Genomic DNA, 27,225 nt, shown 5'->3' on the forward strand with positions numbered 1-27,225 from the left:
GGTCCCGTGCCCCGAGAGCCTGGCCCAGGGGTCACCCTGCAGGGGCTTCTCTCCTGCGGGGACCTCTCCCTCTTGTGCCCATGCGGGAGCAAGTGGCAGAGGGGACGGCGACGTCCCCTGCACCCACAGGGAGCTTGCCCCCTGTCCCCGTCCCCGTGCTCTCTCCCTAACCAGCTGTGCCACCGCTGAGAGAAACGAGGCGCTCTGTAAACTTGGAGGGGTTTTCTTCCTTTTTGTAGTCTTTTTTTTTTTTTTTTTTCCTTTTTTATATAAAAAGAAGACACGTGGGTGAGGGGTGGGGGGGAGCGGGCAGGGTGCAGGGTGCTGCCCCCTGGCCCCCCACGCCCTGCCCGTGGTGGTGGCTCTGGCATGATACATTCGCGTGTGATAGGGGTGTTTGCACGCTGTGGAGGTGAATACTGATAGAGAAGTGCCCCGGGGGGGCGGGGGGGCAGCGTCCGTCTGTCCAGCGCAGGGACAGGGAAGAGTTTGTTTTGTTTTTTTTTGGTTACACTGCAACAGTCCAGCCTCCTCCAAACCTCAAGCACCCGGGCCCGCACAGCCCCTGCTCCCCCCAGGGCACCCCCAGGAGGGGCCTGGCTCATGGCTGCGTGGAGAGAGGGCACGGGAGAGGGGGAGGCCCCAGGCTGGCGCTGGCTGGACCCCCCCTGGCCGCACAGGAGGGGACGCGACCCCAACCCCAGCCTCACACCTTGAGCGTCTTGTCGGGGGCGCCGCTGGGGCTGCAGGCGGTGCTGCCCTCGCCGCCCTTCTTCTTGCGCAGGGTCTCGATCCAGCTGGCGCTGGGGCGGGCGGCGAAGCCGGAGAGCGCCAGGGAGCTGAGGCGCATGTTCTTGCCCGACATGATGAGCTCCCCGAAGCCCTCCTGGTGGGAGAAGGCGTAGCCGGAGCGGCGCGAGCCCACGCGCCCCACGCGCCGCATGCAGCGGTGTTGGGTCTTCTGCTTCTTCCGTACCAGCTGAGTGTAGCGCACCTGGGGGCAGAGGCAGGGAGCGGGGGCACCGTCAGGGAACAAGGGGAGCAGAGCAGCTCTCCGTGTCGCTCCCCCCGCGCTCCCCCCGGGGGCTTACCGTGTCTGAGAGCTCAGGTTTCAGATCCAGCTTGAGGAAGCGAAAGGCAACAACAGGCATGACGCAGACCACAGTGGTGAGGGCGATGGTCAGCCAGACCGTGGGCTGAGCCAGCGTGTTCTGCGCGTTACCTGGCGGGGGGAGGCGTGAGCCGGGGCCTGGTGGGGACAGCGCCCTGCCCGAGGGCCCCAAAACAGGGGGAGAGCAGCGCTCGGCCCCCCCCGGACTCACCCACAAAGCGGAACTGGTTGGGGAACATCTGGAAGAGGCCATCGCTGTGCATGGCAAAGAGGATGGCGAAGTAGGCTGCCAGGCTGCCCCAGATGAAGAAGTGGTTGATGGCCGTCCAGAAGCCTGTGTCCAGACCGATCTGGCAGAGCGGGGAAGGAGGAGGCAAGGCTCGAGGGACAGCCAGGGAGCCCTGAGCAGGGCCACAGGCCCCACACTGCACGTGCCCTCGGTGCACGGCCACCTCCCAGCGCAGCTCAGGACTCCCTCCCTACCTGCACACTGACGACAATCACGAGGGAGGTGGCGACGGTGACAGCAAAGGACTGGTAGTCGGCCAGCTGGGCACCGTCGTCACGGGTGGCGTCAGCGAAGACGCCGTAGGGGATGAAGAACATGAGCACGGAGGTGTAGATGCCCTGGGCGATGCAGATGAAGAACTCCCGCTTGTTGAAGAGCAGGTTCAGCTGCCCGGGCTCGTAGAGCTTGGGGTACTCCATGCTCCGCTGCTCCGGCACGTCCTGAGGGCACGCAGCAATCTGGGCACCTCCCTCCAGCCCCAGGCAGCCTGGGGCCGAGCCAGCCTTTGCCACCGCCAGCAGCAGGGCCGAGGACAGCCCAGCCCAGCCCAGCCTGGAGCAGGCTTTCCTCCCGCAGGACACCAGGCGGGGGCAGCACGGATCCTGGGCAGCTCCCACAGCTGCCCCCGCAGCCCCTGCAGAGCAGCACCAGCTCCTTGTGCCCCCCGGACACCCCCCGGCCTCGTCGCTCCCCACTGTACCTGGTCAAAGACGCCCATGGCGAGCACAGGCAGCGAGGTGTAGACGATGTTGTACAGCGTGATGAAGTACTGGTCGTACACGGTCTGCGTGGGACAGGGGGCTCAGGGGGTGCAAGATCCGCGTGCCCCACGCCCGAGCCAGCCCACGCATCCCCGTGCCCACAGTCCCCAAAGAGCAGGGACAGGGAGCCACCCCCAGCGCCTGTGGGTGCCCAGCCCGAGCAGCGCGGGGTGCTGCTGCCACCACCTGGCAGCCCTTGGGACAAGGGCTCCAAGCACCAAGCACAGCACCTTGCTCTAGAAGGAGCCCGGGCTCTGCCTGCTGCTGCAGGATGAGGAGCACCAGGGGCTGGGGCATGCTTCTGAGGGCGCAGCCCACGCACAGACCCTGAGATGAGCACGGAGCCAGAAACTGACCTGTGCTGAGAAGCCGCAGAAGAAGCCAAACCAGAAGTGGACCATGGTGAAAGCGAAGTTCTTGTAGAAAAAGTAGCAGAGGAACTTGCACATGCGTAGGTAGGACCAGCGCCCGTGCACGAGGAGCAGCCGCTGCAGGAACTTGAACTGTGAGAAGGAGTAGTCGGAGGCCAGCACCGCCTGGATGCCCTCCTGCCCGCTGATGCCCACCCCGATGTGAGCGGCTGTGGAAAGAGAGACGTGGAGTGACGCGGTCCTGCCAGGAGAACAGGGGACAGTGACAGCTCCCCCCAGGCTGGATTGTGCTCCTGCACGATGCAGAGGAGCAAGGGCGGGGGCTCCAGCAGGCCCCAGGACAGCACGAGGACGGACCCGTCCCTCCCACGGCTTGCCAGGCTCCAGGACTCACTCTTGATCATGCTGACGTCGTTGGCGCCGTCCCCGATGGCCAGGGTCACGGCCTTCTTGTACTTCTTCACCAGCTCCACCACCTGGGCTTTCTGCAAGGGCGTGACACGGCAGCAGATGACGGCCTTGCAGGCACACGCCGTCTCCAGGAACTCCACCTCCATGTCCGCCTCCAGCGCGTGGGCCTGCAAGGAGAGCGTGGGGACAGCTGGGGACAAGAGCAGGGGCAGGCAGGGCGCCCAGCCCAGCCCCACTGGGCCCTACCAGGCTGTGCCCGTTGATGACCAGGGCGTATTCGCCCGCGATGGCTTCCAGCACCGAGGTGAGCTTGGTGGAGGAGAGTTTCTCCTGGTAGGAGAAGCCGTTGCCCATGGAGCGTGACGCATCCATCATCTTCTCCCGGGCTTTCCTGAGGGGAGAGAGATCGGGGGGGGCTCTACTCAGGGAACCCTAATACCCCCCAGCTCCCCATGCAGAGCTGTGCCCCACGGGTGTCTTCTGTCTGCCCCCCTGCCCTCACCTGAGCTCCTCGCGCACCTCCAGCACCGTGTGGCCCGTGACCACAAACACCTCGGTCATGTCGTCGGTCAGCATCTTGCAGGAATAGCCGATGTTCACAGCTGTTTCTGGGGACAGGGAGCCAGGGACTGAGCGGGGGTTGTGTCCCTCCACATGGCAGGATCCAGACCATGGGGGTTCTCAGCTCCCACCGGTAGCCCCCCAGCAGCAGTGGCTCACCCTGCTTGTCCCCCGTCAGCACCCAGATCTTGATGTTGGCCAGTGTCAGGATGGCGATGGTTTCAGGGACCCCCTGCTGCAGTTTGTCCTCGATGGCCGTGGCTCCAAGCAGCTGTGGGATCCAAACGGCCAGGGGGTCAGCACGGGCTGTCCCCCGGCCACCTCCCAGCCCAGTCCCCCAGCCCACGCACCATCATATCGTGCTCCACCTCATCGTAGAGCCGAGCCAGGCGATCCTCACGGGCCTCGGGGGCCCCGCTGGCTCGGTGCAGCCGCTCAGACCAGTCCTCGTAGTAGCTCTCCTCCAGGTCTTTGTAGGCCAGCACCAGCGTCCGCAGCCCCTCGCCGGCATATTCCTGCAAGCAGCTGAAGCTGGGCACGGAGGCAGACCCCAGCAGTGTTCCCAGACTTTAATTCTCCCCCAGGACGGGGCACAGCCCAGGCTCAGCGCTTCTGGGCAGCCCCCCTGCCCTTCCCAGCCCCATGCCCCACTCACATTCAGGTGGTCAGTGGTGACATTCGTCAGGTCCTGGTTGGCGGGATGCAGGCGCTCCAGCAGGATGGTGTCAGCGCCTTTGCAGTACAGCCTGATCTTGCCCTCGGGGCTGCGGACTGCGGGACGCAGGGGACGAGCTGCCAGGCTCAGGGCTGCAGGAGCAGCTCCTGCTCCAGGCCCCAGCCGTGTTCCTCCACAGCCACCCTGCACCTCGCAGAGCCAAGCAGCCCGGCCCCACTGCAGCCCTCCCGCAGCCCCGATGCTGTGCCCAGAAGCTCACCGATGACAGACATGCGCTTGCGGATGTTGTTGAAGTCCAGGATGGCCAGCAGCTGGTAGGTGATGGCCCGGCCCAGCTCGTGCACTGTGATGGTTTTGGGTGTGCGGGACCGGAACACGAAGCCGAAGTTCCTGGCGGCCGTGACCAGAGCCCCCTCATCCGGGGACTGAGCCTTGTAAAACAGCTCCCCTGGGGGCAGGGGACAGCACGAGGATCAGGGCCGGTGCCCCTCCCGAGCTGGGCAGGCAGTGCTGCCCTCCTCGCCCACCTTCGCTCTTCTCCTCGGACATGACGGTGTGGCAGAGCGAGAGCAGGCGGAAGAACTCGTGCACGTGGGGATCCCCCAGCTTGACAGCTTCCAGCAGGCTGGGGTCCCAGAACTGGAACCGTGGATCCGCCAGCGGGTTGAAGGAGAAATCAACCGGCTCTGGCCTCTGACAGGGGGAGAGGACAGAGTGACAGGACAGGGTGACATCCGTGACACACGGCCACCAGCACCGCAGGCACTGGCCCTGAAGCGCCCTTACCTCTCCCAGCTCTGCCTTGTGACCCAGCATGTCCTGCACGTCGCCTGCAAACCAGGGCACGGAATTAACCGAGGCAGGGAGCAAGCGCTGCTGTCCTGCTGGTACCCACGCCCAGGAGTGCCACAGGACAGCCCCACAGCGCTGCAGATAGCCCCCCTCATCCCCTCATCCCCCCCAGGAGAAGGAAACGGCTGCCCCAAGGCATCTGCAGGGGAGGAGCCGGCGCACCCACGCCCCGAGGCAGCCCCATCCCTATCCCCAGTGCTCACCATAGCTGTGCCCGTTCACGGAGCACTTGCTGAAGACCATGATGTTCTGGGTGAGGGTGCCGGTCTTGTCGGAGAAGATGTACTCCACCTGCCCCAGCTCCTCGTTGAGGGTGGTGGTCCGGGCCTCGGCTGGCGTCCGGCGCTTGGCACAGTACATCTTCTTGTCCCAGTTGATGAAGTAGCTGTGCCCGAGCCGGATCACCTCCACGCTGCGTGGGGAGCACAGCCAGGTGTCACCGGGGAGGGCAGCACCCTCTGCTGAGCCAGCGATGGGCACACGCACACCCACCCCAGGCCCCCAGCCCCGGGGGCACCCTGGCACCCAGGGCCCCAAGCTGCTTTCCGTCTCCCGCGCCCTTCCCCGGGGCTGGCCCGCACCCACTCCTGCCAACAGCCGCCAGCAGGGACACGGAGGGGACAGCTCGCAGGGCTCCCCGAGCTTCTCACACACCTACGTGCCCCAAAACCCCCTCCCCAGCCCCCAGGGCAGACAGCAATGAGCTAGTGGGAGGGGTGGGGGCGACACGTTCTTACCTCGGGGCTAAGGGTGACAGAACCCATGCTGGGGAACGAAAAGAGAGAGAAATTAAAAGAGAGAGAGAAGGGGACAGTGCAGGAGCCTGGGAGCTGCAGGAGGGCAGAGCAAAATAACCAGCATGCAGCCAGGGCAGGGAGAGATGAGCAGCCAGACAGACACAGCCAGGGGGGGCCCCGAGGGACCTGCAGGGCCTCAGGTCTTGGGGTATCCCCAAGGGCAGACGTGGCCCATCTCCAGGAGAGCAGCCCGCGCCCGCCCCGCGCACGCAGCCCTGCCCCGGGGTCTCCATCCCCATCTCCCCTCCCCAGAGGGCAGCCCCGCTCCTGGCGCCTGCCCCTCGCACCCCCACGGCCCAGCCCCACAGCCCCTGCCCTACCTCACGTAGAGCGAGATGGGCACCACGGTGTTGAGGATGATGATGTAGGACCAGAAGGAGAGGAAGCCGGAGAAGAAGGCACTGTGCACCCCCTCGTCCCAGGGCAGGTAGATCTGGAAGCAGACGCCCACCTCGTGCTCCCAGATGGCGTTGCCGATGGCCAGGATCACACCCATGCACACCAGGAACCCGAAGATCTGGGGCCGGGAGGGGACATCAGAGCCCCGGCCGGGTCAGGGATGGGTTCCCCCAGAGCTCCCTCTCCACGCACCCAGAGCACCAGCGTGTTCATCAGCCGGTCGATGCTCGTCCGCTTGAATTTGGTCCGGCCGCTGTTTTGCATCAGCTTCGTGTCGGGACCTGAGGAGAGGGACAGCTGTCGGTGGGTCCCCTCCTCTTCTCTTCTCTCCCCTCCCCGGGGGGGCAGTGGTGCGGGGCCGTCCCAGCCCACCTGCGAAGATGACGAGGCCGAAGCACCACTCGGTGTTGCGCAGGACGCAGCCCCGCAGCAGCATGTTCTGGTTGCTCAGGGGGTACTTGTTCTCCTTCCAGTACAGCGTCCCGCCGAACTTGTCCAGCTTATTGTTGGGGGGCTCACAGATGACCTCGCCTGGACGCAGAGGACAGCTCAGCTCTAATGCACCTTCTCTACCTCCATTCCAGCTCCAGCTCCATCCCAGTGCTCCCAGCACCCTCCCCAGAGACCCATTTTGAGCCACGGGACTGCAGCACCACACGGATGGTCCTGGTCTCTCCAGGAGCAAGGCAGACCCAAGCCAAGTGATGGAGGAGGACACCCACAAGCCGCCCCATCGCAGCGCGCTGCTTTCAGGTACTCACCATCAAACAGGGCCAGCTTGCTGGTGTCACCCAGCTCCGAGGTCACGGGGATGGCTTGTCGCACCTTCATGTTGGTCTCTCTGTGGGTAAGGAGGCGTTGCACAGGGTTAGCAACAGCCTGGCAGGGAGGAACTCACGAACGCTCCCCCAGTTTGGGCCCCCGGCAGCTCCCACCCTGCCCTCAGCCTGATCTCACTCCTACCTCTTGCCTTCCCCTGCGACCCGAGGCCCAGGGATCGCCGGCACCCAAGGAGAGGGGGAGTTACCTACCCATCCAGCTCCGCGGTCTCTATGTAGCACAACCCATGGGGTTCACTGCTGGAGAGGAGGAGGAGGTCAGCCTGTCGGGAGAGACACGCTGAAGGGCTGTGCTGCCGCTGGGGCTCCCCTCTGCCTCCTTCGGGGAAGCTCCTGGCCCTCCGATGCAGCCCTGCCCTACAGAAGGTAAGGCCAGCAGGGTCTCTGGAGCTGACTTGGATGCCGTTGCCTGAAGTGCCCATGTCAGACTAATCCCCAGACCTCAAACACAGCCTAAAACAACTTCCAGCCTCAGGAAACCCCGCGGTCTCAGCCCCGAGGTGACAAAGGAGCACAAAAGCAGCGTGAGCAGAAAGCCCCCCGTGTCCCCGCGCGCTGCCCAGCCAGGGCCATGCTCATTTTGGGGCCAAACTCACTGCCACGAACTGGTTGTTCTCCAGCTTGATGATGTCCCCAACGCGGACGTTCATCCACTGCTCCTGCCGCAGGCTGCAGGGGGACAGCGGGGCGGCGTCACGCGGGAGCCAGCAGCAGCGCTTCCCCGCGCCCCTCCGGAGGGGGCTGCATCCCGTGGGGGTCCCGTGCCCCCTCCCCAGCAGCCCTGGCCCCGTGACACTCACACTCCGCTGATCAGCACCTGAGACTGCCGGTTGTTCACCTGGTTGTCGCTCTTGTGGCGGAACTGGGCGCAGAAGGGAGGAGAGCAGCGTCAGCCACACCGGGGATGGGGTCCTGCATCCTCTGCCCCCCCCCCCCCACCACCACAGCCCCAGCATCGCCCCCACCACCCAGCCCCGTGCTCCCACCCCAGGCTCGCAGCCCCCCGCCCCGCCCCACGTCCCTGTGCCCGACACAGGGCGGGCAGCCCCAGGAGAGGGGCACACGGGGAGCACTCACGTAGTCGTCGGTGGCATCTTTGACAGCTGTGATGGTTAAGACAAGAACCAAAGGCACGATGGTGGTGAACCAGGAGAGCGAAGAGATCTGCGGGATCAGCTGGGGACGGGGAGAGGGAGTTACAGGGACAGGGCAAGCCCCGGCCCCACGCCACCAACCCTGCAGCTCCCTGGGGCCAGGACGTGCCCTGGGGCCCCGTCTGCACGGCCCGGGAAGGACAGCGTGGGGGCCCCCATCGCCCCCAGCCCCCAGCACTCACCTGCAGGATGAGGAGGAAGAGGAAATAGGTGTTGGCCACTTCCTGGAACTGCTCGAAGAGGTTGACAGGCAGGAAGGTGACGATGTTGTACTTGGAGGTCTTGATGCAGTTGCTCTGAGGACGGAGCGGGCAAGAAGGGAGGCTCAGGAGTCGCCGAGGCCCCCTGGCTCCCAGCACCGCTCTGGGGCAGGGCTGCAGCACAGCTCCCCCCTGATTTGGGGATATAAACCCATCCCCCTGGCTCCTGCCCTAGTGCCAACGCTGTGGCATCTTCCTCGAGAAGCCAATTCCTCTGCCTCCGCCGCCAGCCGGTACCCGGGGCTGGCCTCCTCCTCCGGAGCATCCCAGCAGCTCCCAGTCCCCCCAGTGGCTCCCAGTCCCCCCGGCGGCCTCCCAGGCCCAGAGCCTCCAGGGCCTCCCGGGCGGTGAGGCCGAGGCAGGGCCTGGTCCAGAGCAGCCAGAAATAACCTCCAGCGTGGAGGGGGAGGCCAAGGTGAGCGCTGCCCCTCCCCCGGCCGCTCCGGAAGCTCGTTAATTAGCCAGACCTCGCTGCTCCAGGACCGGGCAGGGGGCGCAGGCAGATCTGGGGGGGGGTCAGCATCCTGATGGGGGCCGCGTCACCCCCTGGGAGCACACGATGCCCCCCCTCAGCCCTGGCCCCGCAGCTCCAGGGCGTTAGCGGCCGGTCAGCACCATCACCTCAGGGCTAAACGCCAGATTTTCGCCCCAGCCCCCTGCACCCACCCGCCGGGCAGCGCAAGGCCCAGACCCCGGACCCCGGACCCCCGTGGGGGCGCTGCCGGGCCCCCCCTACTCACCGCGTACTGGAACTTCTCGTTGTACTCCCGCGCGTTGGCTCGCACCCGCCGCTCCTCCTCTGCAACACAGCACGTCCTCAGCCCCGCGCCCCCACCCCACAACTGCCCCCAGCCCCAAAACCGCCCCCCGACCCCAAAACAGCCCCCCGACCCCAAAACTGTTCTCCCCGGCCCCAAAACTGCCACCCCCAGCCCCAAAACTGCCCCCCCAGACTCTCCTATCCCCCCCCCCAACTCACCTGCACCCCAAATCCCCCCGGCCCCAACGCCCCAGCCCGGTCCCTGCACCCCATGAACCCCCCCCCCCCCGGGCTGCACCCCCCCCCCCAGCCCCGGGCCCCCCGGGCCCTGCACCCCGGGGCCCCCCGGCCCTGCTCTGCGCCCCCCCGGCGCTGCGGCCCCGTTCCTCCTCCCCCACCCCTCCCAGGCCCGTTCCCGTTCCCGTTCCCGGTGCCGTTCCCGTTCCCGCAGCCCCGTCCCTCACCCACCTGCCCCCCCGGGCCCCCGGACCCGCGGCCACTTCTCGGGCATCTCCCGGGGCACCGTCATGGCTGCGGGCCCGCGGCGCGCCCCGGCGGCGCCATCCCGCGCGGCCGGTGCCGGTGCCGGTGCCCCGGGCCCGCCCCGCCCCGCCCCGCCCCTCCCCTCCCCTCCCCGCCGCTGCGGGAGCCGCCGCGTTGCCGGGGCAACGGCCGCACCGGGCCCAGAGCGGCCTACCGGGGCCCACCGGGACCCACCGGGGCCTACCGGGGCCCGCCCCGCTCACCTGGGGCCCGCCGGGCCGCGCAGCGCTCCATGGCCCCGCGGCCCCGCAGCCCATGGGGAGCGGCCGGGCGGGGGCCCGGGGCCGGGGCCGGGGCCGCTGCGGCCCCGCTGCCGCTGCCTCAGCGCCCCATGGCCGCGGCAGCGCCGGTCGGCGGGCGGCGGCGGAAGTGATGCGGGGGCGGCGGGGAGAGACAGGGGGGGGGGACCCCGGGACACGGCGGGGAGCGGGGCCGGGACCGATGGCTGTGACCCCCCCCCCATGACCGGTGTCCCCCCCCGGTGCCCCCTCCTCCTCCCGGTGCCCCCCCGCGGTTCCCCCCGTTCCCGGTGCCCCCCCCCCGTCCCGGTGCCCCCCAGCACAGACACACGGTGCCCGCCTCGGGGCTCCTTTATTGTGGCCGCTGCCCACTGTCACTTGTCCCAGGGCCCGGCTCCCAGGGGGATGGCGGTGCTGCCGCCGCCGCTGTCCCGTTTGGCCCCCCGGGCCCCGCCGCCGTCCTCCGCCGGGTGGTGGAAGGCCACGAGGAGCTGGTACAGCGCCGTGCCCACGGCCGCCCCCAGCAGCGGGGCCACCACCGGCACCCACCACCAGGCGTTGTCCCTGCTGGGGACGGGAGCAGCGTGGGCGCGGGGGCGTCCGTGCTGCCCCCAACCCCTTCCCCATGTTCCCCCCTACCCACCTGAAGACCTCCACACCCCAGCCCGCCACGTAGGTGAAGAGCCGGGGCCCGAAATCCCGCGCGGGGTTCATGGGGCAGCCGCAGTTGGAGCCCATGGAGACCTCGATGGAGAAAACCAGCAGGGCCACAGCCACCGGCTCCAGGCCCTCGGGGACGCGCTTGTTGCGGGTGTCGGTGATGGCCAGGATGCCCACGATCAGCAGCGCCGTGCCCATCACCTGCGGGGCCGGCAGGCAGCTCAGTGCCACGGGGGCCAGCGCCCCGGCAGGGGGACACGGGGCTGGCACCCACCTGGTCCAAGAAGCCGTTGGAGAGGGAGAGGTACTCGGCGGGGTACGTGGCGAAGATGGAGGCGGTCTCCAGGGGGCCGGAGGCGGCGAGGGTCCCGTTGCTGTAGAACTGGATGGCGTCTGCGGGGCAGAGCCAGCGCACGCGGGCTGGTGACCCCTCGGTGCGGGGCACAGGCAGAGCCAGGACCCCGGCAGCACGCCTGCCCCGTGCACACCCTGTCCCCACAGCGCTGGGGTGCACGTGGGCTTCTGCATACCATAGTACAGGGCGTAGACAGCTCCGGCGGCGATGAAAGATCCCAAGGTCTGCACGGCCACGAAAATGGGAAATTTCCACAGCGGGAGCTGCCCCAACAGGCACATGCAGAGGGAGAAAGCCGGGTTCAGGTGAGCCCCTGCAACAGAGCGGGGAAGAGGGGCTGGGAGCTGGGGGCCTGAAGGATCTGAGCTGGCAGCAGCCTGGTGCCGGAGGGACGAGCGTAGGGAGCGCGGAACAGAGCCCCCGCAGCAGCGCAGGGACCCCGGCCTCACCAGAGACTCCCCCCGCCGTGTAGATGGCCACCATGACGGCCAGGGCACCCGCCAGGTAGGCAGTGAGGATGTTCCCCTTGGTCCCGGAGCTGGTGACCATCTGCGCCGAGCCGCTCAGTGTGATCAGCTGGGGGAGAGGGGCACGGCTCCACCACCGCCTCCACACCCCCGGCCCCTCGCTGGGTTCCTGTGCAGCACCCCATGCTGCGACCACTGTCAGGACCACCACCACCACCCCGTGCCACGCGCTGCCCCGGTGCCTCTTCCCCTGCAGTCTCCGTGGTTTTGTGTGGTTGGGCACAGGGCTCCCCCATTTTCTGGGCTCCAGCTGCCCACGCGGGATGGGCCAGGCAGGGCTGTGGTTACTGCCCTCGCTCACGTTTTCGATGATGAGGGAAAAACATTATCAGTAACTGAGTCACCAGCTTCTGCAGGGAGACCTCGGGGTTGGGGAGCACTGGCAGAGCTGCGGTGCCAACGTTCACCACTGCTGGATCCATCCCAAGTGCCCAGCACAGCTCTGGAGCCCAACCTTTGCCTGCCTTGGGGCAGGAGGCGTCAAGGCACGCGTCGCCCAGCTCTGCGCCCTCAGGCACTCTTGGCAGCGCCCGTTCCCTTATCACACCGGAGCGCCCGCAGCAGAGGGTGCATCGGGCATCATGGGACCAGGGTTCACACCAGAGTGAGGCAGGTTTGGGGTCACTGTCAGTCACGGCACGGCCACCCCCCAGGCAGCCCCATCCCATCCCCATCCCGGGGCACAGCGCAGCCGCGGGGCTGCAGGACCCCAGTGGTGGCCGCCCCACGCTCAGCCCCGGCCCTGTCCCCCCCACAGCCCCCATGCCCCACTCACGATGAGCACGAAGACGGCCAGCAGCTCGGCCAGGCACTCCCGTAGGAGCTGGTTCTGGACGTGGAGCAGGGCCTGAGCCCTCTTCGAGAAGGACGTGGAGCCCATGGGGCCGGCCAGGCAGGGGCAGTGGCAGAAGCACCGGCTCCCTGGGGCATTTTATGAGCCCCGGGCTGGGGTGGATGATAACACGCAGACTTTACACCAATCAGGGCTGCGAGCTGCAGCGGGGAGACGCCTCGCAGGGACCAGAGTCCTGCGTGGGGCCGTGGGCAGCAGCCGCGTCCCTGCTCCCACCCGTCCCTGCCTGCGGTGCCGGAGCCTCCTGAGGATCCCCCGGCGGCCGCGGGGCACCGAGTCCTGGCTCATGTAAGTCTGTGCTGCCCCGCGTCCTGATGTGGGAGCCTCCCCAGCTGGAGAGCTGCTGCTTTCCTCCGCCGGGTCCCTTCCCAAGCCACAACCGCAGGCAGCGCTAATGAAAAGGCCTTGGAAGTGCTCCCAAGGCCCTCGAGAAGGGCCCGGGGGAGGCAGGCAGGGAGCAGCGCGGGCACGGGGCCACGGCAGAGGAGCCCTGAGGCTGTCTGCACCCACAGGGCAGCCCCCGGAGCTGCAGTGGGACCCCCAGCTCCAAATCTGGGGGGGGTCGCAGCCCACCCTGTGCCCAAAGGAGCCTCGCACACCACCGTTAGCATAAATAGATTTATTGCTCTGTACACATGTACATGTTTGCCCCCAAAACTTGGCGGTGCCCCAGAAGGGGGGACGGGGGCAGCCCCCAGCGCAGCCGCTGCATCCCTGCAGGATCTGGCCCAGCTGTGAGGAAAACGGGCGGTGAGAAGGGGCTGCGCCCACCCCAAGCAGAGCCAGAAAACCCCCCTGTGCCCCCCCCACCCCTCTCACGTACGGGGGGTGGCCAGCAGGAGGTCAGGGCTACCAGCCGGAGAACCAGCGACGGAAGAAGCTGCCCAGCACGGCCGAGGGGTCGCTCAGGGTGGGCGCTCGGAGCTCGTCGTGCGGCGGCCACGTGCCTGTGAACTGCGCCAGCTCCCCTGGAGGGCAGGGGGGGCTCGCTCGCAGGGCGCTGTCCCCTTCCCCTCACCCCTCCTGTCCCCCTCCCCGGTGCCCCACTCACGGTTGTCCACGCCGAGCAGCTCCTCGCGGTGCTCCTTGCCCTGCCCGTCCTCCGTGGTGGTGCTGACGAAGGCCTGGGCGCCCCTCCGCAGGGTGACGGTCGTCTCGCGGCGGCCGTGGCTGTCCTGCACCGTGCGGCGCTCCTCCACCGCCTGCATGGGGCACACACAAAGTGGCACGGGGCACCCATAAGGTGCCATGGGGCACCCACACCATGGTGCAGGGCACCCATAAGGTGTCATGGGACACCCATTCCATGGCATGGGGCACCCATAAGGTGTCACGGGGCACCCACACCATGGAACAGGGCACCCACACGATGGCACAGGGCACCCATGCCATGGCACGGGGGCGCCCACACCATGGCACGGGGCACCCTACACGATGGCACAGGGACACCCACGCCGTGGCACGGCGCCAAGCACACTCACCCCGTCAGGCAGCGTCACTTTGGTGACGGAGACGCTCTGGAAGTAGGAGCGGGACTGGGGCTCATGGGGCCGCAGGATGGTGCCCAGCCCCGCCGAGGACACCTGCGAGTCCAGATCTGCGGGGGGGCCGCACGGTGAGCGTGGGGAAAGGGCGCCCGGCCCCGACCCCCCCCATACAAGAGGCGCCCCCTGCACCCACCTCGGTCCTCCCTGCGCTCCGGGGGGGCCGGGCGAGCGTCCTCCAGCTGCAAGGCAAAGCCGGGCACCGGTCACCAGAGCCCGGTGCCGGGACCCGGGGGGGGCTCTGCCACCCGAGGGTCCCCCCCGGCAGGGCAGGGCCCCCCCCACGTACCTCAGGGAGGAGGCTCCAGGGCCGGGCCGGATCTCGGGAGCCCTCGGGGCTGTCCGGGTGCTTCAGCATCGAGTCCCGCAGCGGCCGCCCGGGGCCGGGGCCGGGCAGGGGGGGGCTCTGCGGGGCACAACCGGGGGTGAGGGGGGTGAGGCCGGGCCTCGGGGCCCCCCCTGCGGTCCCGTTCCCACCTATGGCCGGGGGGGGCCCGGCCCAAGCCCCCCCGAAGGCGCCCAGGAGCTCGGCCGCGTCCCGGAACAGCTCCTCGAGGGCCCCCCCGGGGCCGAAGCCGAAGCCATCGGGGGGGCGGCGGCGGCGGCCGGGGGGGGCCCTCGGCGGCCTCGTCCTCGTCCTCGTCCCGCGGCGCTCCGCCGAACAGCGGCTCCCGGGGCCTGCGGGGGGGGGGCGCTGAGACCGGGAAGGGGAACGGGGGGCCCGCAGAAGGGGCCGGGGGGGTGCAGGGGAGGCCCGGAGGGGGCTCCGGGAGGGGGTCCCGGGCCCGGCCCCGGTACCTGCGGCCCCCCGGGAGCCCGAAGAAGCCGCGGAAGGCGTCGTAAAAGCTCATCGGGGCCGGCCGTAAAGCGCCGCCGCCGCAAAGCGCCCCCGGGACCGGGAACGGGGCTGGGACAGGGCCCGGGGCCTCCCCGCTGCCCCCCCCACCCCCCGCCACGGCGCTTGTGGGGAGGGGACGGGAGCGGAGGGGGCCTGGGGCCTGTCGGGGGGCGCAGCCCCAGTAACACATCAGTAACGCACCAGTAACAGCAGCTGTCCCAGTAGCACCAGTAACACCGGCAATCCCAGTAACACCAGTAGCCGCACACCAGTAACAGCAGCAGCCCCAGTCACACCAGTAACACAGCAGCCACCTCATTAACACCAGTGGTCCCAGTAACACACCGGTAACCCCAATAACACCCCCAGCAGCAGCCCCAGTAACCCCAATAACACCAGCAGCAGCCCCAGTAACACACCAGTAACCCCAGTAACACCGCCAGCAACAGCCCCAGTAACACCAGTAGCCCCAGTAACACCAGAGCACGGCCCCCAGAGGCAGGGGGAGCAGGGCCAGGCGGTGACGTCCCTGTGCTGGGAGCCCGGGGGCCCGAGGGGAGAAGGGGACCATGGGGGGGGGTCTGGGGGGCTGGGGCCAGCGCTGCCCCCCCAGGGCACAGGGAGGGATGAGAAAGGACACACGTCGCTTTGTGATCTTTATTCTCTTCAGTAAATAACCCCCACGGGGGCTGCAGTTGAAGTGAGCGGTTTGAACTGAAAAATACAAGATCTGGACTGCATAGAAAAAAAAAAAAAAAAAAAAAAAAAAAAAGACCAAAAGTAAAGGAGAAGCAGGAGATACTTACAGCGTGCGGGGGGGCAGGGCCTGCGCTCGGGGCCCGCAGAGGGAGAACAGAAAATGGGGGGGGGGCCCTCCCCAGCTCCTGGGGGTGGTCGCAGAGAGCAGCGGGGGCACGGAAATGAGAGAACTAGAGGACGGCGTGGGGTTTTTGTTTTTATATACAAGACACATTTATCCATTAAATTTAGAACACGGTACAAAAAAAACACTTCAACTAATTCATCTTACAATGCTGTTCATATCAATTACTGTTCTTATTCCTAATAATAAGGGGGTTTGCTGTAGGCGACTCGCAGCTTCCACTCCTTTGGATCCGAGAGGTTCTGGGGCAGCAGGAGGTGGGGGGAGGGGGAGGAGGGAGAAAGGAGTAAAAACCAAAAAAGGCCCCTACGGCAAACGATTCAGAATCTGAATGCAGAGAGAGGAGGAGGAGGAGGAGGAGGAAAAAAAAAAAAAAAAAAAAAAAAAAGAAAAAATACAAATTCTATATTACATACAACAGGAAAGGTGGCTGAAAACAGACAATGCGGAGCCGCCTGCCGGCCCGCCCTGCCCTGCCCGGGGGCCGCGGGGGCCCAGGCGCTGCCCCGCGCAGGGCGCTCTCCTCCCCGCATCCGTCGGCGTCGGCTCCATGGGACTCATCCGGAAGCAAGTGGTGGGCGAGGGCCGCCCCGGCCTCAGTTGGCGCCCCAGCTGTAGCTGTTGTAGGCAGACTTGTTGGCCTGGGATTTCTGGGGGATGGAGCTGCCTTGGCTGCGCTGCCCGGAGCCGCTCTGCGGGGAAGGGGGGGGGGGCAAGGAGGAGAAGCAGAGGGTTAGCACCGGGGCGCGGGCGCTGCCATCCCTGGGGTCCCAGCCCCGGGCAGCTCCGCAGGGTGACGCTGGCACCGCTGGCCCCGGGGCGCTGCGGGCTACGGCTCCTCGCTGAGCCGCCTCAGCCCAGCACAAAGCTCCCCGCGGCCTCCGGCACCGGCTCCCGGGTGGTCAACCGGAGACCCCGGCGCCGTGCCGCTGTCCCCCCCCCTTGGTGCCGTCCTCCGGAGCAGCGGCGGCAGCGAGGGCCCTGGCCGCACCACGGGGGGAGAGAGGGGAAGGGGATGAGCACGGGGGTGTGTGTCTGTGCGCGCGGGTGTGTGTGTGTGCACATACTGACTGCGGGCCTCTCTCCTCGCCTGGCGGGGCCACGGGGGGGGGACGGAGGGGGCTACGTGAGCCTGGGGGGCCTTAGGGGCGGGGGGAGACCCCAGGGCAAGTGCAATGCATTATCAGAGAGGTTCATTACCTGATCTTCCTGCTGGCGTTGGCAGCACAGTATCATCTGCAAATATGGAAGCTGTTGCAGTACCAGGATATGTAAAATAAAGGGACAAACTATGACAATAGAAATCCACGGTTAGACCTGAAAGCTACGGCGGGGTCGTGGCTGTGGCGAGGAACCCCTTTAGAACTGCCTTAGGGCCTGCGGAGCCGCCACTCCGAGCACCGGGGAGGTCAGGACGGACCAGGCATGTCTGCGTGAAGGGGCACTACCCGACCGTACCTGGTACAGCCCAGCAGCAAGGGGCTGTGCCGAGTACCCCCCAGCGGAGCGCACCCCGGGGCCTTCCTCACCTCGTCCTCATCGGCCCTGTGTGTATGTGCATGTGCGTGTCACCGCGTGTCCGCATGTGTCCGCTGCGGGGCGTGAGGGAGGGAGGGAGAGGGGGGGGGGCCGGGGGGAGCGAGAGCCCTAGAGATACCCCAGCGAGGGGTGTAGGTACCCCTGGGGCGGGGGGGGGCGCTTACCTGCCCGTCCTGCTGCAGGTGGTGGTGGAGGATCTGCGAGTGGGGCTGCTGATGCGGGGTCAGGATGTGCATGAAGGGGGTGGGGGGGTACGCCGCCGCCGTCGCGGGGTTGATGGGGCCGCCGCTGCCCAGCGCCGAAGGCAGGTTGAAGGAGGCTGCCGGGGTTCCAGTGTGAAATCCCTGCTTCTCGAAGGATTGCTGAGGGGGAGAGGCCAGCGGCGGAGTAAGGCCAGGCACCGGGACGCTTCCCCTTCCCAACACAAGTCGTTGGCAAGGGAGCCGGTGCTTGGTGCAGAGCACGCACCGATTCTCCACCCACAGCCCTCCCTCGGCTCAGAACTGCTTTAAGTGAGGGAAAGCCAAATGTTCCCCTTCTCCCTGTCCAGGGGCTCCAAGGGGAGACCCCTCCTCACCCAGGGAGGCAGTGCCTGAGCTCCCCAGCAAAGTGGTGCACGGCAGGCACCCACCTGAGTTTTGGAGTAGACAGAGCCCGAGATGTCCGGCACGCCTGTGTTACTGGATGTCACAGATACACCTGAGGAGAAGGAAACACCAGCCTTAGGGTTCAGCGGGAGCTGCTGCTGGCAGAGCCAGCACGGGGAGGCAGCGAGCAGCCCAGTGATCTGCCAAGACTGGGAGACATCCCCCAGGGAGCAGAGCCTTGGCAAGGCCAAGGTGCAGCGTGCCAGCATGAGAGCAAACTCTTCCTCTGAACAATGGTAGTTTCTGAAAGCATCCAGGAAAAAAAATAAAGTCAGGGGCCTGTTGCCACTCAGAGAAACACGAATTCCTGAAAAGCTCAGAAAAGAACTCTGAGAAGAGCTGAGAGGATGCAGCAAATTAAACAACGCCCCGAGCATGATGCACTGGCAGGAAGGGCCTGCGAGCAACTTGGCCATGAAACAGGCAACGGCGACAACTGTAGGCTGATGGGGTTGGTGCAACAACTGGCATCGTGGACACACAGCCCGCATTTGATGCTTGGTGTTTCTAAAAGGTGGGGATACAGAGAAAAGCCTCTGCAATCATTTAAGGCATGCAAAAAGTGTTGAAGATTTGAAAGACTCAGGTTCTGCTTTCTCAGAAAGTTATTTCAGGTGACCTGCTGCAGAGCTGAAGTATCTTTGTGACGAGAAAACAGTCCTAAAAGGTTCTCAGTCCTAAAAGGCTCTAATGCAGTGGAAAAAGGCAGCACAACTGGAATCTAGAGGCTGGAAGACAGATCCAAACGCAGGCCCTTCTTAATCAGCTGATGCTGACCAGTGAAACAAGACAAGTGGCAGGTTCACCGCCACCCTGCATCTTAGAATCGGGACAGGACACTTCTCTAGAAAGCATGCCAAGTGCAGGAGTCAAACAAGCTCCCAGGCTCAGATTTGGAGTAACCGTTGATTTATCGATTACATGTACATGGTAAAATAACTCAATTCAGTGGCTTCAGCTTTGGTGTGAGCCACGGCCCAGCCATGCAGCTGCGAGTCTCAGAGGGCGTGAAATGCTCTGAGCTCCTCAAAGCCACACCAGGCCCGTGAATGCAGAACAAGCCGGGGCCTCCTCGAGGAGAATCAAACCACACGTGAGCTGCACCGAGGCCATTTCCCCTTCTGGATGCTGCTGATGTGAAGGCAGCAGTGCCCTCATGCAGTCAGGGAGACTGCGAACAAACCCCACAATAACAACTCTCCTGAGGTAAGGATGCCTGGCCAGGTCTCTTACCAGCGCTGTATCCGTGGGAGCCATAGCCACTGGGCTGCTGGAAAGGGGTCGCTGATGCGTTGACGCTGACATTCACACCATGCTGCTTGGAAGAGGTAGGAGCAACCTGAAGAAAGGAGAGGAAAGGAGTGAGAAGCAGCTCTGCTGAGGTGTTCTGACCCAAATGCCAAGCCCTGCCTCCGGGGAACTCACAGGGAACACGGCGGGCCCGTACTGGAAGGTGCTGGGGAGCCCTGGTACCCCTGTGTAGTACGGCAGACTGGTGTAACTGTAGCCAGGAGGCAGCGCTGGGTTCAGGAACGTCTGCTGCGTGGTGTGGTGAGTCTGGGTCTGGCTCTGCTGAGGCTGGGCCAGAGTCGTTGCAGGAGCGGGGGAAGAGGCATCACCTCGACCGAATTTTGTTAAGTCACCTGGAACACAGATGAAAGGGGAGTGAGGATCAGACGTACCAAATCCTGGCCCACTGCAGCTCATCAGAAGGCTGTGTCACCTCTGGGCTAAGAGCGACACGGATCAACCCCCCTTCTGCTGTGCAGGCAAGCCCTCAGACCCCAGTGTGACGTGCCAGATAGGTACTGGTGAGGCTGTGCTGCTCGCCCATCCACTGCCAGGCAGAACTTCAGCAGAGAAAGGAAACCCACAGCAGCTGAACCAAGGAGCTGCAACACCCAACACCAGCCCACCTCCAAGCCCTGCATAACCCCTGCTGCCAGCCACCTGCACAGGAGCAGTGCTGGGGTGCTGGAGTATCCCAAGTGCCCTCTGTGCAACCCCAAACACTGCTCCCAAACCAGCCCCAGGCAGCCTGGGGGCCCTGTCCTCACACCAAACAGCTCTTCGAGGAGCTGAGCCAAGTATCTTCCAGCTGAGGATGTGTGAATGGCCCCTTTTTGCAAGCAGGGCTCCCACCTCCCTCCTTCTTGCCTGTTGGCACTGAACCAAATGTCACTGTGGAGGGCCAGCAGCCCGCAGGGAGTCGTCGGAAACCTCGCTTCCTCTCTCCCCTGTCTGGGCTCGGCTGCGGGGAGCGGGGAAGCCTCCCTCTGCCCTTCTTTAGGAGCACCTGCTTGGCTCCTCCACACAAACACTCTCCCTATTCAGAGCTCACACAGTAAAGCCAGTGAATTTCTCAGCGCTGCCCCAGCTCACAGGCAAGGCCAGGGTAGCCACACACATTAATTATCATCGATGTTAACTTGGCAAATCATGCAAGCAGCAGCCCTGTGCTCTGAGCTTGGGATTTCAGCCTCGGCGTGCCAGGCAGAAACACTTCTGCACAAACAAGCTCCCGCTGAAGCAGGGGAGAAGCCGTGCTGGAACAGGAGCGATCCACAAAGTGCAGCAATTCCTAACGCATGTAAAGGCTCAGAGCAACTGCTGCTCACAGGCCTCCTTTCTCTAATTCACCCTGTGAATCAGCAGTTCAGACAAACAGCACCTTCCAAGGTCAATGAGAGATCAACCACCTGCTGGGCATTTAGTTTAAATCTGACAGATCCCAATTGCCCTTCTTCCTCTCAGACTGCTGCATGGTATAGAAACCAAATCTCTCCAGATATCCCATCCCAATTTTCTTTATATTTTCACTCCACGTGCCTTGAAAGCAGTGCTCACTGCTTAATCTCTGCCTTGCCTGAGAAGCAGCTCCCCAGTTTTGTGCCGTGTGGGTACTTCCAGCCCTTCCTCACTCCCTTTCCAACAGCCCCATCCTCTCCCACATCCCCATCCTCCTGGTAACACGCCTCCACGTGACCAAAGACGTGAGGAATTCAGCTGGTGAGAAAAGTGCTCCAGACCAAAGGCAGCACGGGAGGCTGGGGCTGACGTAGCTCCAGTGGACCATGGCACAGGGAACCACCAGGCAGCAGTGGTGTGCTTGGCAAGAACACCTGAGCAGGCACACAGCCAGCTCTGCCTTTTCCCCTACCAGAGTACGGATTGCTGCTCAGGCTGCCATCTCTTCCAGTCAGCGGGGTGGTGGGTGTAGGGAACGGGATGCTGTAGTAATCCTGAAGGATAAAAACAGAGGAGAAGCAGCTTTATAAGCTCCGTCCTAATATGCAAAGCAAAATCATTTGGAAAACAGGGATTCCTGGAGAGCAGCCACTAGCTATGTTGGAGTATGGCAGTTCAGTCAGTCACATCAAGGCTGATGAGAGCCTGCAGCAACCCCAGGTTTTTATTGCATGCACCGTCCCCCTCGTCTGGCTATTGGAAGAACCAGATAAGGTCTACTGGTGTGCAGTCCTTAAAACGCCTGGATTTTCCCCACCACTTCATAACAAAAGTGACATACATCATATTTCTAAATATAAAAATCAGGATCAGAGGTATCAGGTATCTGCAGGAGCTCCTCACTCCACTGCTGGACACCACAGCTCTGCTTGCAGCAGCGTGCGTGGTCCTTAGCCCTGCTAAGGGCATCAGAGCACTGCCCCCTGAACCGGTGCAAGCAGTTCCTGAGTGCGAAGGAGCAATCGATTAACTCCTACTGCCAAAGAGGTGCATGCACTCAGCACCTGTTCTGCCAGCTCCTCAATTCCTCCTCACAGCCTGAGGGGGCTGTGCACCCAAGGCATGCAGCACGGGCAGCTGTTAGGGAACGTGGAAGTGTTCTGTGCACATCAGCCTTCAGTACTCACCAACGGGAATCTCGTCTGGAGCATTTGCAAGTCATCATATCCATACACCTGTGGCTAGAAAAAAAGCAGATGATGTTAGGGACACAGATTAATTTAATTTTACATTCAGCATTCAGATGAAGATTGGATAAAGCCAGATCAGAGGTTACACCAGCTGCAGACAGTCAACATTCACTGCTGCAAGACTGATGCTGCAAAGAGTTTCTCCAAGCTGCTCAGAGGAAGAGAGCACCAATGCCTAACACCACTGCCTCCGACTGCAAAGGCACTCAACAGTTCTCCTCTAGAAGTTACAGCAACACTGAAATACGGCTTCATCTTCAAAAGAAAGCTGTGACATAGCCCTAGCCTCTGTGACAGTTGTCTCCCTTGTTCTCTTTTCTGTCACAGCACACAGCTATGCAGCTCCATACTTTTACGAGCCTCTGACTTTGGCTGTTGCTCCCCAAAGGCTGGGAAGGCCGCAGAGAACGGACAGACAGTACCTGCTGTGTGGTGACCAGTTACAGCCCCTTACCCACAAGGGTACATGGATTTCCTCTGCCACTACCTAGGGAACAGCAGGTCCAAACTTCCTGGCCCAGGCTGCCCTGCTGGGCTGCTGTTACCAGCTTTAGCTCATGCTGTGAACCAGCTCGATCTGCCTGGCCATCTGGGGGCAGGTTTGGTTTCACTGCTGCACCCAGTCCCTCCCTGCTGGCTGAAGGCTGAACTAGGAAGGCCCCCGTGGCACGAGGTGGGTGTCCCACTCACCGGGTAGGCGTGTAGCAATCCTGGAGCCATGATGTATGGGTTAGGCAACAACGGTGGGACTCCAGGAGGGAGATTGGGAGGGGCTTTTCCTGAAGAAGGAAGAGAAAGGAAGAGTCACACAGTGAAGCACAGGGCAGAACCTGTTTCTTTGTGTCTCCCTTCACTCGGCAGTTCCCAGGCAAGTACCTGATGTCGTTGCAACGGAGCTGCGAGTCGAGGCTGTCACCGTGGAGTTACTGCTGAGGCTGAGGCCCAGGCTGCTGACACTGCTGAGACTGGATGAAACGCTGACGACTGACGGGGCAGCTGATACTGTGCTGGAGGAGGTGGAGAAAGTGCTAGCAGAAGAATGGAGGCTTGCTTCACTCTCCACACTTGTGTGCTGGGGAAGGAAGAGAAGAGAGTGAGGGAACCGGGCTGACGTAACTGGCTGCAGAAACACTGCAGGATGTGTGCAGAGCATCGCGCAGCTCTGCCTGCTCCCAGACATTCCCGATAGCCTGCGGTGAACTCAGCTGCTGCAGGCTACAAAGAAACCTGCTCTGCACCTGGCCTGAGACCAAAGTCCTGAGGCAGCCAACCCCTAACGCTTCCAAGCCACTCGCGCTGCTGTGTCCCAACGCATCGAGCTGCTGGGAGAAGCAGGACTGAACGCCACGCCTGCAGTGAGGAGATTTATTCTGTGGCAGAAGCCAAGAGCACAGGGCTCTACTGCAGGAGCTCCAGCAGTAAATGTTTGAACAGCCACACTCCAGCAGCTACAAATTTGCTCTGACATCTCGTTGCACCTCCGTGTCATTTTTAAGATCTACTACAGGCTTGAGAGAAGCTGCTAGTGTGTCTGAAACAGGCAGGGGGGCAAAAGCCTTAAGCGAGGGGTGCACAGACAGTATCTGGACAGCAATAGAGGGGTGCACGGTGCTCGAGCACACCCAGACTCACCAGAAGAGTTGAAGTTGACGTTCGCCCAGAGGACGTGGATGAGGACAGACTGTTCTGCTGGGTGGGTAACGTACTGCAGAGAGAGGAGAAAAGCTGTCAAGCCGAGGTGCAAGAGTCTCCACTGGTAGCACCACACCAGATCCCATTCCCCACCTATGCTATGTGGTGAAAAAGTACATCCCCTGATGAGATCACATCCAAAAACCCCACGAGGCCTAGCTGCACCAAGGTGCATCCCAACACAGCCAGCAGCTCCCAGCCCAGGCCTCGAGCTGGCAAGGCTTCCCAGACAGAGCACCTGCACCACCCTAAAGGAAGGGAATTGTCTGCCTCCCCAGTGGAAGGACCAGCCCCACCGTCACTCCTCTCATCTAACTCTGGATACTTTCAAGTTTGTTGCTGGGGCTGTTGCAACAGCCGACCAGCTCTAGATGGACCCAGACCTCTTGGAGGAGGCGCCTTGGGATGGGACGAGTCGTTTCAATGCATCTCCCCCTCCTCGCTGCATGGAAACCGTACAAAACACTCGGACACTTCACCTCCCCAGAAAACCACCTCGTGTGCCCACCTGCTGAGCTGGGTGGTCGTTGTACTGGGGAGCTCCTCGCTGTGGCTCAGGCTGCTGAGAGCTGTCGAGTGCTGGCTGGCTGTTGTCAGCAAGGCCGACGCAGACACCCCGTCGTTGAGAGGCGCGATACTGGGAGCAGAGGGGGAATCAGACTTGACTGCGGGGCCTGTAGCACCTGTGAACAAAGGGCTTTGGGTTAGGGGCAGCTCACAGAGGACAGTGCAGTGGCAAGGATCAGCAAAAGTTCATCCAGAGGAGCTGGGAGGTCTGGGGGGGGGGGGGGGGTCTCAGTGCTGCCAACCAGTTCCACACTTGTGACAGTGGCACTGTGTTCTGTGTCTCGCTTTGCCCCAATACCCCCACATAGGGTCAATGGCTCTGCAAAGAGCTTCAAGCCCTGCCAATGAGTAGCTTTTCACAGAGTAATTATTGTCATCAGGGAGAAGATGTGAGGGCTAAGTCATCAAGGATTTCATGGAACCACCAGCAGAAGGCTGAACAGTTCCAGGTAAGCAAACGTGAGTGGCAGCAAAGTGTGAGTGGCAGCATTTAGTTCAGCACGGGAAGGACTTCCTATTAGCCCAGGTGAAGCTTTTCATCCAAAGCACAGAATTCCAGCAGTACAAGAGGCCCAGGACATCCACAGCACTGGCAGACTCACCTTCAACGGCCTGTGTGGTTTGTAATGGCGTGGGTTGTACGGAACTGAAACCATTCTGAGGAAAAAAAATAAATAAAAGAGTGTTGGGCATTGCAGCTGCTCATTTCCAGAGGCAGATCTAATGTCAACCCCTGCCCACACTCCCTCCTCAGCTGTGAAAAAGGGCACGCTACCAAATGCCATCAGACCACACTGGGGTCAGTCCCTAGCTCAGCTAGTCCAGCACCAACATGAGCCCCAAGCACGTTTGGGAGACATGCAAGAAGTGTCTCTGCTGCTGGCAGTTAGGCTGCCTCAACATCCCGAGCCCAAGCTAGCCAAAAATCAACATTACTGAACCCGCACAGCATGCGAGAATCAAACCCTGCAGATGACACTAAATCCTCAGCCCCAGTGTCACTCTGCTGCAGGGTAATTATGCGTGACACGAAACATGGCCCGCAATCCACTTAACCTCTGCTCACCCCAGCGGCCCAGCCCCAGGTAAGTCACGTAACTGAGGGCTCTGGTACCAGCCAGCAGAGCTCTCACCGGAGGCCACACGCCACGGGGTGAGGCTAGAAGATCAGACACGCTCAACCACTTGGCTTCCCCCGAGGCAGTGCTTCGTACCACACTTGCTCAGCAGAAAGGATGAGCAAAGCTGCTTGCTTACCTTGGCCTGGGTCAGATCTTTCTGGGGCGAGGAGGAGATGGAATTTGGGTATCGCCTCGTCTGGGTGGATCTCTGTTCGTACAGTGGTCCCTGAGCGCTGTTCTGGGAGGTAAATGTTGCTGTCTGTATTGTGCCGCTCTGGTAACCAGACTCCTGGCTTTGATTGGACGAAATTGTGGATGAAGATTCACTACAAAGAACAAAAAGTTTTTGTTTTCCTCCAAATCACCCCTGTCTGCAAGCTGCTGACACAGACTGCAGGCTCACTGTTCCAAGTCTTCAAAATAAAGAGCCCCGAGCCCCAGCATGGAGGAGCCACACCACGCAGCCAAGGGCAGGAGCAGACCCAGGGAAGAGCTGACCCCGCTGCAGGAGCGTGCTGGCACCCAGCTGCAGGCTTGCCTCACGCTGCTCTGCTCCAGGTGACGTTTCATGAGCTGTCACCACTCAGGTCCGAGCACTCAAGGGACCAGATACCCGAGTGGCAGCCCAAGAGAAAATGGGAGAAATTTATTTTGGCTGCACATCAGCACCTGTAGGTAGTCCTCCTGCACCACGTCTCGGTGTGCCAGGCAAAAGCCCACAGGAAGCACACGGAACCTGCTCACCAGGAGCAGCTGGGCCGGGGATTCCCTTCCAGTGTTTCCAGCAGAACAGTTTTCTGCAGGAAACTTCTGTTTTTTGTACAAGCACCCGAGGCCAACCGGTCACAGAACTGCCTGAAAGCCTGCTGGCAACTTGCGCCTTGCTGTTGCATACCTTGTCCCCCCTTTGCGACCACGGGCAGGGTCAGAAAGGGTCTACTAGAATGCAGTGTGACCGCAGCCCACGAGGAAAGCTGCTCCCTGCTCGGATCAATCACCCCTTTCCTCAGAGGGGTCCTCACCTGGCGGTGCTGGTGTACAGGCTGCTCGGGGACTGGCTAACGGCGGCGCTCGTGGTGGGCGTCGATTCATACTCCGCCAGAACAGGCTCCGAACCAAACTGTAATGCCCCAAACTGCAGGTTTAGCCCTGAGATATCTGCTGAGCCAGGCATTTCCACCGCAAGTGCAGGAATCTGCAAGGCAGGGAAAACAGAAATGCTCAGTCACTCCCCGGGATCAGCACAGAAAATGACTCCAGCTCCCCCAGTCCCACCGCACAGTGGTGGCTCACATCCTCTGAATTACTCTGTGCAACCCAGGAAGGCAACTCATCTCCATCATCCCCTCCTCCAGCCCCCCAAAGAGCCAATGCCAACCCCAGGAAGGCCAAGAGCAGCCTCTCCCTCAGCAGCACAAAGGGAGCTTGCTGGAGCTCCGACAACACAACGCCTCCTTCCCACCATCGCTCTGCACCTTGGATGTTAACGACGCTTTTTTCTTTTGCTGCTTCAGCTTCTGCTGTGCTGGCTGGGGACTGGAGGACTGGTTGTCTGAGGAGCCCGGGGACATTTGGGGAACGGGATTGGTTTTGCTGGGCAGTGGTGAAGAAGGGGGTGCCGGCACGGTCGTGGAGGCAGTCACCACGGGCTGCTTCTCCTGCATGAACACCTCGATCATGGTTGAAGTTGACGTGAAGGCCTGACGCTTGGTGAAGGGACTATGCACAGAAGAGTCCGTCGGGTTCTTGAGATCTGCCGGGGGCAGAGAGCTGAGTTAGGCTGCGTTTCCTTAAAACAGAAGCAAGTTCTGACACTTCTCACTATCAGGAAAAATAAAATCACTTCACACTGCACCTCCTGGGGTCCCTTAAAATGAGGGCGCAGAGAAGCCCAGCACCCCTGCTCCTCACTTTGCACTCTCACCACCATCCATGCGGAGATTTCTAAGCCCCTGTCCCCAAAACTTATTCCATCATCTCCAGGGGACAAAGCAAGCTTGGACAGCAGGAGTCCTCCATCCTCCCAGAAAAAAACAGA

At 63.0% G+C, this 27,225-nt stretch overlaps 4 protein-coding genes across 14 annotated transcripts in view; all 4 read right to left on the reverse strand.

The window, feature by feature from the left end:
- Positions 1–706: 706 nt before the first annotated feature.
- ATP8B2 (ATPase phospholipid transporting 8B2) lies at positions 707–10,114 on the reverse strand (the record flags this gene model as incomplete). The annotated part of the gene is made up of 27 exons (XM_084303287.1): positions 9,988–10,114; positions 9,222–9,280; positions 8,404–8,517; positions 8,145–8,243; positions 7,868–7,929; positions 7,664–7,736; positions 7,260–7,330; positions 6,990–7,069; positions 6,601–6,759; positions 6,421–6,509; positions 6,150–6,346; positions 5,236–5,444; positions 4,967–5,010; positions 4,708–4,873; positions 4,440–4,628; positions 4,160–4,275; positions 3,855–4,019; positions 3,664–3,775; positions 3,446–3,551; positions 3,190–3,334; positions 2,927–3,110; positions 2,518–2,741; positions 2,101–2,184; positions 1,595–1,840; positions 1,323–1,461; positions 1,092–1,222; positions 707–994 (listed from the first exon to the last, which is right to left on the reverse strand). Exons 1-27 carry the CDS (start codon positions 10,016–10,018, stop codon positions 707–709), a joined length of 3,582 nt encoding a protein of 1,193 aa, XP_084159413.1. The 5' UTR covers positions 10,019–10,114.
- Positions 10,115–10,397: 283 nt separating this feature from the next.
- On the reverse strand, positions 10,398–12,445 carry AQP10 (aquaporin 10; the record flags this gene model as incomplete). The annotated part of the gene is made up of 6 exons (XM_084303289.1): positions 10,398–10,590; positions 10,667–10,884; positions 10,958–11,076; positions 11,214–11,351; positions 11,488–11,614; positions 12,341–12,445. The coding sequence occupies 6 exons, from the start codon at positions 12,443–12,445 to the stop codon at positions 10,398–10,400; spliced, it is 900 nt and encodes a 299-aa protein (XP_084159415.1).
- Positions 12,446–13,022: 577 nt separating this feature from the next.
- On the reverse strand, positions 13,023–14,873 carry HAX1 (HCLS1 associated protein X-1). The gene is made up of 8 exons (XM_084303229.1): positions 14,761–14,873; positions 14,440–14,640; positions 14,252–14,366; positions 14,099–14,144; positions 13,900–14,015; positions 13,470–13,620; positions 13,242–13,386; positions 13,023–13,150 (listed from the first exon to the last, which is right to left on the reverse strand). Exons 1-7 carry the CDS (start codon positions 14,811–14,813, stop codon positions 13,268–13,270), a joined length of 801 nt encoding a protein of 266 aa, XP_084159355.1. The 5' UTR covers positions 14,814–14,873; the 3' UTR covers positions 13,023–13,150; positions 13,242–13,267.
- Positions 14,874–15,742: 869 nt separating this feature from the next.
- Positions 15,743–27,225, reverse strand: part of UBAP2L (ubiquitin associated protein 2 like) — a 29,104-nt gene continuing 17,621 nt past the window's right edge. For 5 of the 11 annotated variants that reach the window (XM_084303167.1, XM_084303164.1, XM_084303159.1 and 2 more), the window contains 16 exons: positions 26,663–26,940; positions 26,210–26,382; positions 25,324–25,513; positions 24,669–24,723; positions 24,008–24,182; positions 23,440–23,512; positions 22,684–22,879; positions 22,498–22,586; positions 21,745–21,798; positions 21,030–21,111; positions 19,295–19,512; positions 19,103–19,208; positions 17,854–17,921; positions 17,387–17,584; positions 16,884–16,934; positions 15,743–16,375 (listed from right to left, as the gene is read on the reverse strand). In XM_084303167.1, coding sequence (XP_084159293.1) covers positions 16,280–16,375; positions 16,884–16,934; positions 17,387–17,584; positions 17,854–17,921; positions 19,103–19,208; positions 19,295–19,512; positions 21,030–21,111; positions 21,745–21,798; positions 22,498–22,586; positions 22,684–22,879; positions 23,440–23,512; positions 24,008–24,182; positions 24,669–24,723; positions 25,324–25,513; positions 26,210–26,382; positions 26,663–26,940 — 2,102 coding nt within the window. In that variant the 3' untranslated portion in view covers positions 15,743–16,279. Of the gene's footprint in view, positions 16,376–16,883; positions 16,935–17,141; positions 17,229–17,386; positions 17,585–17,853; positions 17,922–19,102; positions 19,209–19,294; positions 19,513–21,029; positions 21,112–21,744; positions 21,799–22,497; positions 22,587–22,683; positions 22,880–23,439; positions 23,513–24,007; positions 24,183–24,668; positions 24,724–25,323; positions 25,514–26,209; positions 26,383–26,662; positions 26,941–27,225 lie in introns of those variants that run through there. The other 6 variants (XM_084303168.1, XM_084303160.1, XM_084303166.1 and 3 more) reach the window with 4 other exon arrangements.

The sequence above is a fragment of the Netta rufina genome, assembly GCF_964035555.1.
Source record: "Netta rufina genome assembly, chromosome: 29".
Taxonomy (NCBI): Eukaryota; Metazoa; Chordata; class Aves; order Anseriformes; family Anatidae; genus Netta; species Netta rufina.